Below are 13815 nucleotides of genomic sequence, written 5' to 3' on the forward strand. Positions count from 1 at the left end.
TTGTTTATTAAGTCGTCATAGCGTGACTATTCGTCCACAGTTTTCATATACACCTTCATAAATTTCTGGCTAATTCTTCTCTCTTAAACTTACGGTCTCTTATTCTTTACAGTAATATGATCGGAAACTTTCTAATACTTGACGCTCTGGGCATTATATCTCAATTTTTTTATTCAATTAATCTGTTGAAACGGCATTAAATACGACTTTACTATAAGGCCGGCCGCAAGATGAGACGCAGGTCCGTGACGTGACGCAGGGTGGCTCACGGTGAGTTTCTGCGAACCACACAGTTGAATGGGGCAGCGCACGTTAGAGCGCAGCGTGACGTGGCGCAGTTCCTGCGCGTGGTGACCCTGCGGAGCGCAGTTTCCTGTACGCAGTTTCCTGCGAGGCTCACGGTGATTCTGGCTGTTCGCGTTCAGCGTTTCGTAGTTCGGAATGGAGGAGAAGCTAATTGAAGCCGTACGTGTTCGCAAAGTACTGTATGATACAAGCCATGAAGATTATTTGAAAACGAAGCTGAAAGCTGAGAAGTGGGAGGAAGTGGCCAAGGAAACGGACATACGAAGTGGTAAGTTGCATTGTAATTCATTGTTAACATTTTACATGAACATAGAGCCCATCACAAAGACTTTTACTACAATTAACATGTACCAAGGTATTGTTTCACAAAATAGAAGGATGACATAAATGTTATGAATTAATTTATATATTTATTTATATATTTGAAACATTATGTCGTAGCACTGTAACTGTATAGATATTCTTAGTTTCTCAGTACTTTCCTTTAAAAACACTTTCCCTTTGCCAAGGAACCATTCCTGTAGTGTTGAAGTATGTAGTGAAGTTCTGTCGAATTGTGAAAGCTTTCTGTGAACATCGTGTTACATTTGATTGTAATAATGGTCGCATTTGATCCTCTGGCATATCTTCCATAGTGTCGTCTCCACATATTTCAGCTTTAGAAGTAATTAAATAGTTGTGCAACACACAAGCTGCTTTGACAACACTGATAACACTTTCTACTTTAATTTCAAATGGTACTCGAAAAACTCGAAAACGCGAAGCAAGTATACCAAAAGCGCACTCTACCGTTTGGCGTGCTCTTGACAGTCTATAGTTGAACACTTTGTTTTCATAATTGTCAGTGACGCTTCGTTTAGGATAAGGCCGCATCAAATGCTCACATAAAGGGAACGCCTCATCTCCTACAAATACGAAAGGGATTGCCTCCTGTATTTGTGGTAGTGCTGCAGGTGACGGAAGCTGTAAAGTGCGTTTCACCATTCTTTTCGCCAAAACGCTTGTGTTGAAAACGCTTCCATCACTGAACCTCCCTTGTGACCCAACATCAACTGTAGTGAATTTATACTCGTAGTCTACGGTAGCCATTAGCACGATGGAGAAAGTGTGTTTATAATTGAAATAGGAGGATCCAGTTTTACGAGGTTTTCTTATTACTACATGTTTCCCATCGATGGCGCCTATACAGTGTGGGAATTGCCATCTTCGTTGGAAACCAGCTGCGATTGATTCCCACTGTTCTTTTGTGGGTTCTGGCATAAATATTGGTTGCATTACTTTCCATACAGCTTGAGATACTTCTGATACGATGTTAGAGACCGTTCGTTCTCCCATTCTGTAGCTGTAAGCAATAGTTCTGTATGTGTTTCCTGTCGCCAAATACCTAGAACGTAAAAGAAAAAAATTAAAAAAGGAATGATAAATTTGTAGCTGTATTTTTTTACGTTTGTAATTAAAAAGTGAATAATTGACATAGCGAAATTCTCATTTGACGCGGTTGTTGCAGGTGTTGAAGCGAAGGCGTTGTGGGAGAAATTGAGACATTCGCTGAGAGATGCTCTCAGAAGACAGCAAAAATCCATGAAAAGTGGGGCACCGGCTGAATCGGTTAAAGAATGGAAATTTCAAAAGCAGATGGGTTTTCTACAACCATATATGGCCAATAAAGCACGAGAGGGGAACCTTATCGAATGCAATGACGATAGTGAAACAACACCACAAACTTTTGCCACTGATAGTCCAACTGATGTAGTCGACGAGGGTGAGGAATCACTGAACATGCAGCAGGGAATCACAAGTGCTCGGGACGATCTTCAGTCACGGGCACTTCCTGAAATTTCACCCCCGCCAGAAGAACCGACATCAGCAAAAAAAATTAAGAAAGACACTATTGCTGGATTACTCAAACGAAGCATTGAACAACATGAAGAACGAAGAAAATCGAGATCAGAGGAAAGAAGAAATCTGTTGGCACAAACGAGTGCCCCAAGTGATCCTCTGTACCACTTCTTCATGTCAATGTACCAGATGACCAGACGCATGCCACCGTCATCTCAGTATGTCGTCAGAAATGACATTTTCCGTGTGGTTACAGAAATGGAGGCCTCGTTGCTGAACATTCCCGTGAGATCTCCACAGTCCAACACAGTTCAGCGGCCATCATCACCGTACAGTAACCAAACCCTCAGTCCATCCTACACTAGTTCAACTCCATCCCAGTCCTTACAATCCAACAGTCCCTCGCTTACAACAGAAGATAATTGTGAGTTTCAACAAAGCAATTTGCTCACATTTATTAATAATTTCTCTGAAAACTGATTTTTAGTAAAAACTTTGCTATTCACATTTGATGTACAGAGTGAATTTATGTGCTATTACAGAACATTTTGGCCATTTCAATATTATTTATGTTTATTCAATAAAGCGTTCATTCAATAAAGTGTTTCGCACATTAATGGCTATACACAAACCAACTCAAATTTTTAATTTTATAGTGCGTTTAAAATTACTTGCGACTTTTGACAGGTCGGCGTTGAGCGAGTGGAGGGGTTGTCGGTCTTAGGAAACATTGTTGCTTCAAAGGATCCGCCACTGTGGCGGCGTGGTCCGCATAACTCACATTGTTACTTCAAAGGAACCGCCGTTGTTGCGGCGTGGTTAGCATCAGCTGGTGTAGCGGCAGCACGGGGCGACAAAGAATCCGTCAAACGTCGCAAGTAATTTTAAACGCACTATAGAGATATAGATATAGGTTAATCATAATAGCTTACCTTAAAAACACAGCTAGTTTCTCCTCGGTTCCAATCGGCCTTGTAGCGTTGCATCCCTCTCTGTCAATTTCATTCTTGATGAGACCATGCACTTCTTGGAATTGATCACGATTTAATCTAAAATAGTTCGTGAATTTTTCATCATCAAATTCCTTAGTTAAAGCGAATTCCCCATGACTTAGTCTTCTTTTCATGTATGCACTTTTTTCTGCTTTTTGTTTCATCAAAGCGATGTAACACACTGTTTCGAATTCGAACTCAGAATCGGAATCCGATTCTGAACTTAAATCTATTAACATAGCAGAAGTAGTCGCCATCTCTGCCAGAGCCGAAGTTCCGCAGCAAACTGCGTATTGAAACTGCGATCCAACTTGCGGTGATTGTCGCCGTGACTCACGCCGCCGTGAGAAATTTGGCGTGAGCCACCCTGCGTCACGTCACGGACCTGCGTCTCATCTTGCGGCCGGCTTAAATATCTGCAAATTTACGCGTGCTTCCTTTGCAGTCAACAGACATTATTGCGCGTAAATCGCTTCACAGTGTAACTTCAGCTCATTACAAAGTCAAACCCACGTTAACACCTACCTACCTGCCTGCCTGTCGTCTGTTAGAAAGCGCGAAGATTCCCACTGAATGTGGGAAGCAATGCACTTTACGCATGGCCTCCATTTCCAGGAAATTACGCATGCACAAATGTTCATGCTCTGTTGCGCCGTTGGAAATTTATGCGCGTGTCTGAACACAAAAAAGGCACAGTGTGGATGCACCTAACTCAAGGTCATATATACCATGTCGTCAGCCGAAGTCAAAATACTCAGTTGGATCGAACGAAAAGCCCCTAGAACATGAACTCAAAAGAGTTTTCTTGGCGGTTCCAATACCGCGAAACGAGCTCTTCAATATCACGTAACACTAGTCTATTCGGGTACTTATGTGTTAGTTTGATTTAACAAATTAAATGTTGGAGCTCAGGAACACCAGGCAACAAAATTACAATGTTTACGTCGGAGCCTTGCCACAGCGCGCTGATTTGTGGCAACAATTTAAAAAAGTTTGGTACAAACCATTTCAAAACCAACGCATAAGCGGACGATACTACATTACAAGCACTGCAGATAAGTGAAAGTTGTTAATGCGTTGCATTATTGATGTTATCAATTTCGCAGTTCGAAGCACTTTTTTATTTTCAAAATAATCATTTGTGACTTGAAATTACGTAATAAGTAGCCGTCTGTCGTTATTTTACATACAAGCGTGAAGTTAAATAACTAAAGAGAGATATATGTACGTATAATGTAAATCAGACAAACATTGATGCTTTTGGAAATAAAAGTAGAAATTTTTCTGGCATAAATAGACATGACACTTTTTAGTTCTGCAACTGCCGATACTAGTAACCAATCAGTTGTCAATAGGTATATTAGGATGAACCAAAACACATGAAAATGTATTTGTTAACGCTATTACGGATGTCGTTTCGATTAAACCGAACATTTGAGACTGTCTCACGGAATTACTTGCATTATACAGATGGGAGACTGATTTCAAAATTGTATCTAAATATTTATGAAAGCTTATAGGCCTTGTTTGCGACACCATTCCATGTGAAAATCAATACCCTTCTGCCTCAAGATTGCGTACGTCCAGCATAGAACATTAGTTGCACGGAAGCGAAGCGTTCCCATTCTGTTACGAACTCGCACAATAACCAAAATAACGTTCAAAATGCTGCTGTGTTATGTTCAGAATTATTTTTTTTCAGTTTTACCACATTCACTAGTACAAATTAGGCGGTACATATGGGTAACTTATGCTTCTCTGTTCATTGTTTGTAATCATCATCTTTTGAAACGATGAAGACGTTATCAAGAAATGCACCATCCAAACGTAATCCCATCACCATTGCGAAGGAAACTGTTGAACAATGGCACGAAACAATTTATGAGTTGACTCACCGAAAACAGCGAACCGAGCGTACAACGACCAAGGTCAGTAACTATTCGGATAACGAATTTGTCATTGTAATACTGTCTCGGATGTTACATATTTTTATAAACTTTCTTTTCTAATTTCCTCACACCACATATACAGCTACTCGTTATCAATTGCAGTATATCTTAATGTTTTTAATAATAACACTAGTTTGTTCATACACAGTAGTGTTTACCAATTCATGCTGTTCGCTCGAGAAAAATTGTTCGCGGGCACGGTAATGTGCTGAGTTGCACGTCTGTATTAACCACATTTGCCATAAAATCAAGTTCGAAAACTGCCGCTCTTTCGATTCTTTTGCTTGCAAAAAAAATTAATTACAAAATTTCACCTAGTTTTTGTTACCGTACCCATGTATTTTTCAAATCGTATATCAACATCTTGGGGATGTAGATACTAAACAACTAACTGATGATCACAAACTGAACGTGTTCAGAGACTTCGTCCACGTGCCTACATGTGAATTACAGATATCAGGCTATAGCTCTTTCGTAGGAAAAGTTTTAAGCCTGACTGAACAAAGTGTTAAAAGCTTTCATCTATTAACATAATTTCAGGCAGTAAGATAAATTAACAACTCACAGAAGATCGCACACACTGCAGTGCAACATAAATAGCTGATGGGAAAATAAATCGTCTTGCGCAACGTGTAACTTCGATACGGTACCAATTATTATTAGCAAAACACTTAACGAAACCGACATATCCAATGTTTTTAAGTCCTAGAGTTAACCTGGAAATGCTTGATACAATATGTTATTTACAGTACCATCGCATAACTGAAAGAACAAACTGACGGACGTTCTCACAATATCCTTAGAGGCTATCCACAAAAAACACAATCAACTCTGACAATTCCTTTAAAAATATATAACTAATTCAGCGCACTAAGCTGTTGCTCCTGCGACGCACTGCTATTAAAACAGTAAGAGACGTGAATCGTTCGTCTCTTTAGAGGATATCGCTGTCTTTCTCGGCGACAATATCTCTATTCTCGCTCTGTTTTCGACTTAGTCTCATACGCTCACCGCTGCTGCCGGCAGACAACTGAAGCTGAAAAACAGCAGACTCACCGTTGCGACGGTGCTGCTGCCAATTGCCCAGACGAGCAGCGCGGCAACTAGCCTCATGGCGCCGGTCTTCGCTCTCACTGCCAGCCACTTAGATCCTTTGCTTCTCCCGCACCGCAAAGCTCAGGCACACTGTTCAAGTTATGCGCGCGCCCAAAGCTCCAGTATTTCTTACGGGTCGACCGGCAGCCAATAGGAAACCGAATTCTGACTGCTCGGCCGCTGCGACTGAAAGGCGCACAGTTCTGCCTCGCGCGGACAGTTCGCTTTGGTACGTTCGGAAATCGCCAATGACATTTCCATTCGCGGCGGCAAATCTTAACATAACGTGTCAACCACTTTAAGAACCGATCCATAATTCATAGATACACATCTACAGAGCAATCCAAAATCGAATAAGCCGGTAAAAGGTCATATAGCTAAATTTGTGCCCTCACTTAAGTGAACATTCAGGAGCAAATGACAAACATATGTAAAACAAATCTTACATCTATACATGTACATATACAAGCAAAGTAACTGAATTCACTTATTGAAAATATGCAGTGATACTGTTCCCTAATAGACCTTCCAGATGCATTTATATTTAATTTAGGCCTACATTTTAAATCATCTGGCAACTCGTTATACACTTTTATTACCATACAGCACATCCCCTCAGACACAAACTAGTATTAGCTGGAATTACATGTAAATTCCCTTTTAATCTTGTGTTTTGATTGTGTATATCACAATTTTATCTCGTGCAGCTATCATCGCCAATAACATAATTGTATGTCAGTGTGTCCACAACATACATGCATTGTAATTGTTGCTCTTTCAGTGTTTTAAACAACCGTCTAACTCTGCTCCCTGCACTGATCTGATGGCTCTCATTTGTATTCTAAAGGTCCCCTGAGCTGCTGGGGAATCACCCCATTATTACTGGCCATATTTCAGGTGCACACTGAAATATGCATAGTAGGCATGAATGCTCATTATGTATACTTTTAGACACCTTAAAAATAAATAAATAATAGTCTGTACTCAGCTTCGAATTGATGTATTCAATATGCCTGGACTGTTCTAGGTCACTTTATAACAGAAAACTTGGTGCCTCTTTATTTACAACTGGCTGATGGCTGCTTATACAACAGCTTACCAAACAATGTCAACCACTGCTAAATAAAGTTTAAATTATCGTCTAATATTACTAGTTGAATTACTGAACCTTAAACATGGTGTGTAGCATGTTGCTGATTAATTATTTATATGAAAATTAAAGAGTGTGTGGTAATAGATAGTCACAAGGCAATAGTGAAGACACGAATTTTTATGTGAGATGTGGTAATGAAAAGTATCAATTACTGTATCCTAGACCATAAAAATTTTGATCATTATAAAGATGAAAGTATCTGTGAGTGTATTGGATACATAGCTGTTAAAACATCATCAATAAATGCTTCACTGGAGGGGGGGGGGGAAGTAGGGGGGATTACTGACATTTGTTATAAATTGTTCAAATTTTGTAGTAATTGTTATGTGTGGTCTGCTGTGGTCTCTATCTCTTTGTTAGTATTTGTTTCACATCTTTATATGAGATTTTCCATTAATCATTTAGAATAATTCATTGTGCAGACATATGTTGTGGAAATATGACCTTATGCTCTTCCTCAAACCACACACAGACAAAACTTTTAAAACAAAGTCATGCTGACAACTACCTTCTGATACATTTATTTTCTTCTAGCATCAGAAATTAAAATTGCCTCCCCTATTCACAATTTTACCGTACTCCTGCAGGAAGTGAGTAAAGAATGAAAATATTTGGCTGCCTCTTTTTATGAATTTAATGTACTGACACACAATGTAAACAATTTTAATGAAAAAAAACTAAAGGCCCCTTCACTGGACACTTATTTCTTGTCCACATGTGAATTTCTGAATAGATTCAGTTACCAGTACTGAACGTATTTAAAAAGAGAGGGGAAACTAAGTGCAGGAAAAATCGCATGTGATACCAACAAAATATTATTTCCTTTTCATCATACCTGGCAAGTCTTCTCTGCCTGTGTGTTAGCGTGCATCTGTATTTTCATTGAGGAACTCCTTGATACTTCTAAACCAACTGGCATGTTTCTCATAATATGGAGATATTGCAAATATGATAAATTAACTGAAACTTATACTTAGATATAAACCCTTCTGCATTATTCTCATGTTGGTAACACTTTGAACACAGAATGAAGCATAAATATTTAAGAAAGAACTGAGACATAATGGGAAAAGTGTAAGTGCTTGTCTAGTGCTAGTGAGAGCTTATAAGAGTGATGAAGAAACATAACATCTTAGATCTACACTGGAATCACATTCAAATGTTAGTACCATCATCATTCCATTTAACATCTCTCCACATGTTTCTGCATTCACAGTGGAGAGCAGAGCTTTCACTTGAATAACAGTTACAAAAACAGATACTAGACATTAACAGACAACTTCTGAAGAGTTGGCGGCACAGCTAATATCGAGGAGTATTCAGTTTCATCAAAACAGAACTCATCCTCTTTGCAGTAAGGCTTGCCTCCTTATACTCGTTCCACAGGTGATGGACTGCTATTTGGTAAGAGGCAACTGTTATTCATACAAAATAGAATATAACAGCTGTCTGTATAGTCATACAACTGTGTGACTCGTTTGTTCATCCTTTTCCATGGTGAATTTTAAGGGATGTTGAACACATGTGCCCGCATCTCGTGGTCGTGCGGTAGCGTTCTCGCTTCCCACGCCCGGGTTCCCGGGTTCGATTCCCGGCGGGGTCAGGGATTTTCTCTGCCTCATGATGGCTGGGTGTTGTGTGCTGTCCTTAGGTTAGTTAGGTTTAAGTAGTTCTAAGTTCTAGGGGACTTATGACCACAGCAGTTGAGTCCCATAGTTCTCAGAGCCATTAGAACCATTTTTGAACACATGTGGGTATACATTAACACAGAGAAGCAGCCACTAATAATGAAATTAGTTATCATGAATCTGTTATAAACTATTTGTTCTTGTTGTTGTTGTGGTCTTCAGTCCTGAGACTGGTTTGATGCAGCTCTCCATGCTACTCTATCCTGTGCAAGCTTCTTCATCTCCCAGTACTTACTGCAGCCTACATCCTTCTGAATCTGCTTAGTGTATTCATCTCTTGGTCTCCCTCTACGATTTTTACCCTCCACGCTGCCCTCCAATGCTAAATTGGTGATCCCTTGATGCCTCAGAACATGTCCTACCAACCGATCCCTTCTTCTGGTCAAGTTGTGCCACAAATTCATCTTCTCCCCAATTCTATTCAATACCTCCTCATTAGTTATGTGATCTACCCATCTAATCTTCAGCATTCTTCTGTAGCACCACATTTCGAAAGCTTCTATTCTCTTCTTGTCTAAACTATTTATCGTCCATGTTTCATTTCCATACATGGCTACACTCCACACAAATACTTTCAGAAACGACTTCCTGACACTTAAATCTATACTCGATGTTAACAAATTTCTCTTCTTCAGAAACGCATTCCTTGCCATTGCCAGTCTACATTTTATATCCTCTCTACTTTGACCATCATCAGTTATTTTGCTCCACAAATAGCAAAACTCCTTTACTACTTTAAGTGTCTCATTTCCTAATCTAATTCCCTCAGCATCACCCGACTTAATTCGACTACATTCCATTATCCTCGTTTTGCTTTTGTTGGTGTTCATCTTATATCCTCCTTTCAAGACACTGTCCATTCCGTTCAACTGCTCTTCCAAGTCCTTTGCTGTCTCTGACAGAATTACAATGTCATCGGTGAACCTCAAAAGTTTTTATTTCTTCTCCATGGATTTTAATACCTACTCCGAATTTTTCTTTTGTTTCCTTTACTGCTTGCTCAATATACAGATTGAATACCATTGGGGAGAGGCTACAACCCTGTCTCACTCCCTTCCCAACCACTGCTTCCCTTTCATGGCCCTTGACTCTTATAACTGCCACCTGGTTTCTGTACAAATTGTAAATAGCCTTTTGCTCCCTGTATTTCACCCCTGCCACCTTTAGAATTTGAAAGAGAGTATTCCAGTCAACATTGTGAAAAGCTTTCTCTAACTCTACAAATGCTAGAAACGTAGGTTTGCCTTTCCTTAATCTTTCTTCTAAGCTAAGTCATAATGTCAGTATTGCCTCACATGTTCCGATATTTCTACGGAATCCAAACTGATCTTCCCCGACGTTGGCTTCTACCAGTTTTTCCATTCGTCTGTAAAGAATTGACACTAGTATTTTGCAGCTGTGACTTATTAAACTGATAGTTTGGTAATTTTCACATCTGTCAACACCTGCTTTCTTTGGGATTGGAATTATTATATTCTTCTTGAGGTCTGGGGGTATTTCACCTGTCTCACATATCTTGCTCACCAGATGGTAGAGTTTTGTCAGGACTGGCTCTCCCAAGGCTGTCAGTAGTTCTAATAGAATGATGATACTCCTGGGGCCTTGTTTCAACTCAAGTCTTTCAGTGCTCTGCCAAACTCTACACGCAGTATCGTATCTCCCATTTCATCTTCATCTACGTCCTATTCCATTTCACGCAGTATCGTATCTCCCATTTCATCTTCATCTACGTCCTATTCCATTTCCATAATATTGTCCTCAAGTACATCGCCCTTGTATAGACCATCTATATATTCCTTCCACCGTTCTGCTTTCCGTTCTTTGCTTAGAACTGGGTTTCCATCTGAGCTCTTGATATTCATACAAGTGGTTCTCTTTTCCCCAAAGGTCTCTTTAATTTTCCTGTAGGCAGTATCTACCTTACCCCTAGTAAGATAAGCCTCTACATTCCTACATTTTGTCCTCTATCCACTTTGCACTTCCTGTCGATCTCATTTTTGAGATGTTTGTATTCCCTCTTGCCTCCTTCATTTACTGCATTTTTGTATTTTTTCCTTCAATCAATTAAATTCAATATTTCTTCTGTTACCCAAGGATTTCTACTAGCCCTCATCTTTTTACCTACTTGATCCTCTGCTGCCTTCACTACTTCATCCGTCAGAGCTACCCATTCTTCTTCTACTGTATTTCTTCCCCCCATTCCTGTCAATTGTTTCCTTGTGCTCTCCCTGAAACTCTGTACAATCTCTGGTTTAGACAGTTTATCCAGGTCCCATCTCCTTAAATTCCCACCTTTTTGCAGTTTCTTCAGTTTTAATCTACAGTTCATAACCAATAGATTGTGGTCAGAGTCCACATCTGCCCCTGGAAATGTCTTACAATTTAAAACCTGGTTCCTGAATCTCTGTCTTACCATTATATAATCTGTCTGATACCTTCTAGTATCCCCAGTCTTCTTCCACGTATACAACCTTCTTTCATGATTCTTGAACCAAGTGTTAACTATGATTAAGTTATGCTCTGTGCAAAATTCTACCAGACGACTTCCTCTATCATTTCTTACCCCCAATCTAATTTCACCTACTATGTTTCCTTCTCTCCCTTTTCCTACTCTCGAATTCCAGTCACCCATGACTATTAAATTTTCGTCTCCCTTCACTACCTGAATAATTTCTTTTATCTCATCATACATTTCATCAATTTCTTCATCATCTGCAGAGCTAGTTGGCATATAAACTTGTACTGCTGTAGTAGGTGTGGGCTTCATGTCTATCGTGGCCACAATAATGCGTTCACTATGCTGTTTGCAGTAGCTTACCCGCATTCCTATTTTTTTATTCAGTATTAAACCTACTCCTGCATTACCCCTATTTGATTTTGTATTTATAACCCCGTATTCACCTGACCAAAAGTCTTGTTCCTCCTGTCACCGAACTTCACTGATTCCCACTACATCTAACTTCAACCTATCCATTTCCCTTTTTAAATTTTCTAATCTACCTGCCCGATTAAGGGATCTGACATTCCACACTCTGATCCGTAGAACACCAGTTTTCTTTCTCCTGATAACGACATCCTCTTGAGTAGTCCCCACTCGGAGATCCAAATGGGGGACTATTTTACCTCCAGAATACGTTACCCAAGAGGACGCCATCATCATTTAACCATGCGGTTACCCCCACCACCCACACCGCTTCTCCCATATGTGTGAAAGTTGTGTGTGTGTGTGTGTGTGTGTGTGTGTGTGTGTGTGTGTTGTATACTTTAGATGAAGGTGTTTTGCCCGAAAGCTCACACATTTATTAGTATTTTTGTTATGCCAGCCTGTGACAGCAGCTCCTCTATACAGTGAGCACCATCTATCCTTTCCATAATTATCGTTATTCCACCCTGGGTTTTCCATTGTTCAATCTATTTTTCTAGCTTGATCATTTGAATTTATGGTAATGGTGAATGGCAACATACCACACTGGACAAGCATTCATCTCACACATCGATTTTAGACAGACAGACAAATGTGTCACAACTTTATTAGAAATGAAATTGTCTCTGTCCCCTGTGGAACATTAAGTTTTTCTACCTGTGAAAGTGATCAATGAAACAAAAATATTTATAAACACACAAATTTTTGTTAGTTTTGGCCAAGACTGGAAAAGAAAGTGTGTGTTTGTGAATGATTACAGCCAATGACCTGCATAGAGACATCGTGTCTGCAATTTTAAAACTATTTATAATATACATAGAAATAAATCTATTTACAGCTGGCATCTGCAGCACCAGAAGGGGAAAACACATAGAAAAATGTAAAATTTCAATATTTTAGAAGCTGTGGATGCTCCCTCTGGTACAGGAGAGGAAAGGTTTGGAAGAAGTGGGGCCAGTAAGGCTTAAAAGTACAGGAAAAGTCATCTCAGACAATCAAAGACTTATGGATGCGATGTAAAGAAAAAATGTATTGTTGGTATAAGATGAGATTTTTCCTGCGCTTACTTCCATTCTCTTCTTAAACTTACCTACTATTCTGTTTTTTAAAATATAGTTTTTGGTGATATATCTACTGCTCTGTTTGCAACTTCTAAGTCATCAAAATTTTTATTGTCATCTGGTACTGGAGATTCACTCTTCCCAGTCATCCTACAAATGAAGATTCCCTTGAATGAGAGACCAGAATGACTTTTCATGAGTGTAAGTCCTACCAGTCTTTTTTCCCTCAAATCCTTTCCTCTCCCATTCCAGGAGCAGCCTGTGGTTTTGAAACTAAGCAAATTTACATGTGTTTATTTTATTTTATCTTATTTATGCATGTTCTGTAGATCCATACATAATGAGCTTGCCCTACCAATGGCTCGTATTGAGCTTGTGATTACATACATTTACACGAATATTTAATTTCAGTTTGCTGCTCAACAGATTTACAAACAGATGCTACAGTCTTACAAATAAAAATAATGAAATTCTCATTTCAATGGTGAAATATTTAGAAGAGTTTTATTGCCACATAAGTTATCCTACTTCTAGGCAGTCAGTTCAGCAACACATAAAAAATAAAAAGCGCATGTGCACTGTACAGTGACTGAATGAAAACAACTTGATCTATATAAAATGCTTGTATTATGCTCATATTAATATTTGACAGTAAAGAAACTATTTACCTATATCTTTTCTCTGGTAAGTTCTCATTTGCGAATTCCTGATCAGTGTAGAATCAACGATTCAAGAAAAATTAGCACGATTTAATTTGAAAAGGGGTCGGACACTTGCTTCGCCAGAAACAGATTATTTGGTCGGTAATA

At 39.3% G+C, this 13815-nt stretch overlaps 1 protein-coding gene across 1 annotated transcript; it reads left to right on the plus strand.

The window, feature by feature from the left end:
• Positions 1–441: 441 nt before the first annotated feature.
• LOC126204375 (uncharacterized) lies at positions 442–6335 on the plus strand. The gene is made up of 3 exons (XM_049938748.1): positions 442–574; positions 1814–2363; positions 6113–6335. Exons 1-3 carry the CDS (start codon positions 442–444, stop codon positions 6333–6335), a joined length of 906 nt encoding a protein of 301 aa, XP_049794705.1.
• The last annotated feature ends 7480 nt before the right edge of the window (positions 6336–13815 follow it).

The sequence above is a fragment of the Schistocerca nitens genome, chromosome 9 (assembly GCF_023898315.1).
Source record: "Schistocerca nitens isolate TAMUIC-IGC-003100 chromosome 9, iqSchNite1.1, whole genome shotgun sequence".
Classification (NCBI taxonomy): Eukaryota; Metazoa; Arthropoda; class Insecta; order Orthoptera; family Acrididae; genus Schistocerca; species Schistocerca nitens.

Bases quoted from the DNA above. Each gene is read 5' to 3' on its own strand.
- LOC126204375 (XM_049938748.1), top strand. From the start codon at position 442: ATGGAGGAGAAGCTAATTGAAGCCGTACGTGTTCGCAAAGTACTGTAT. The intron at 575-1,813 runs GTAAGTTGCATT...CGGTTGTTGCAG, and splicing joins GGAAACGGACATACGAAGTG to GTGTTGAAGCGAAGGCGTTG. The intron at 2,364-6,112 runs GTATGTCGTCAG...TGCTGCCGGCAG, and splicing joins CGCATGCCACCGTCATCTCA to ACAACTGAAGCTGAAAAACA.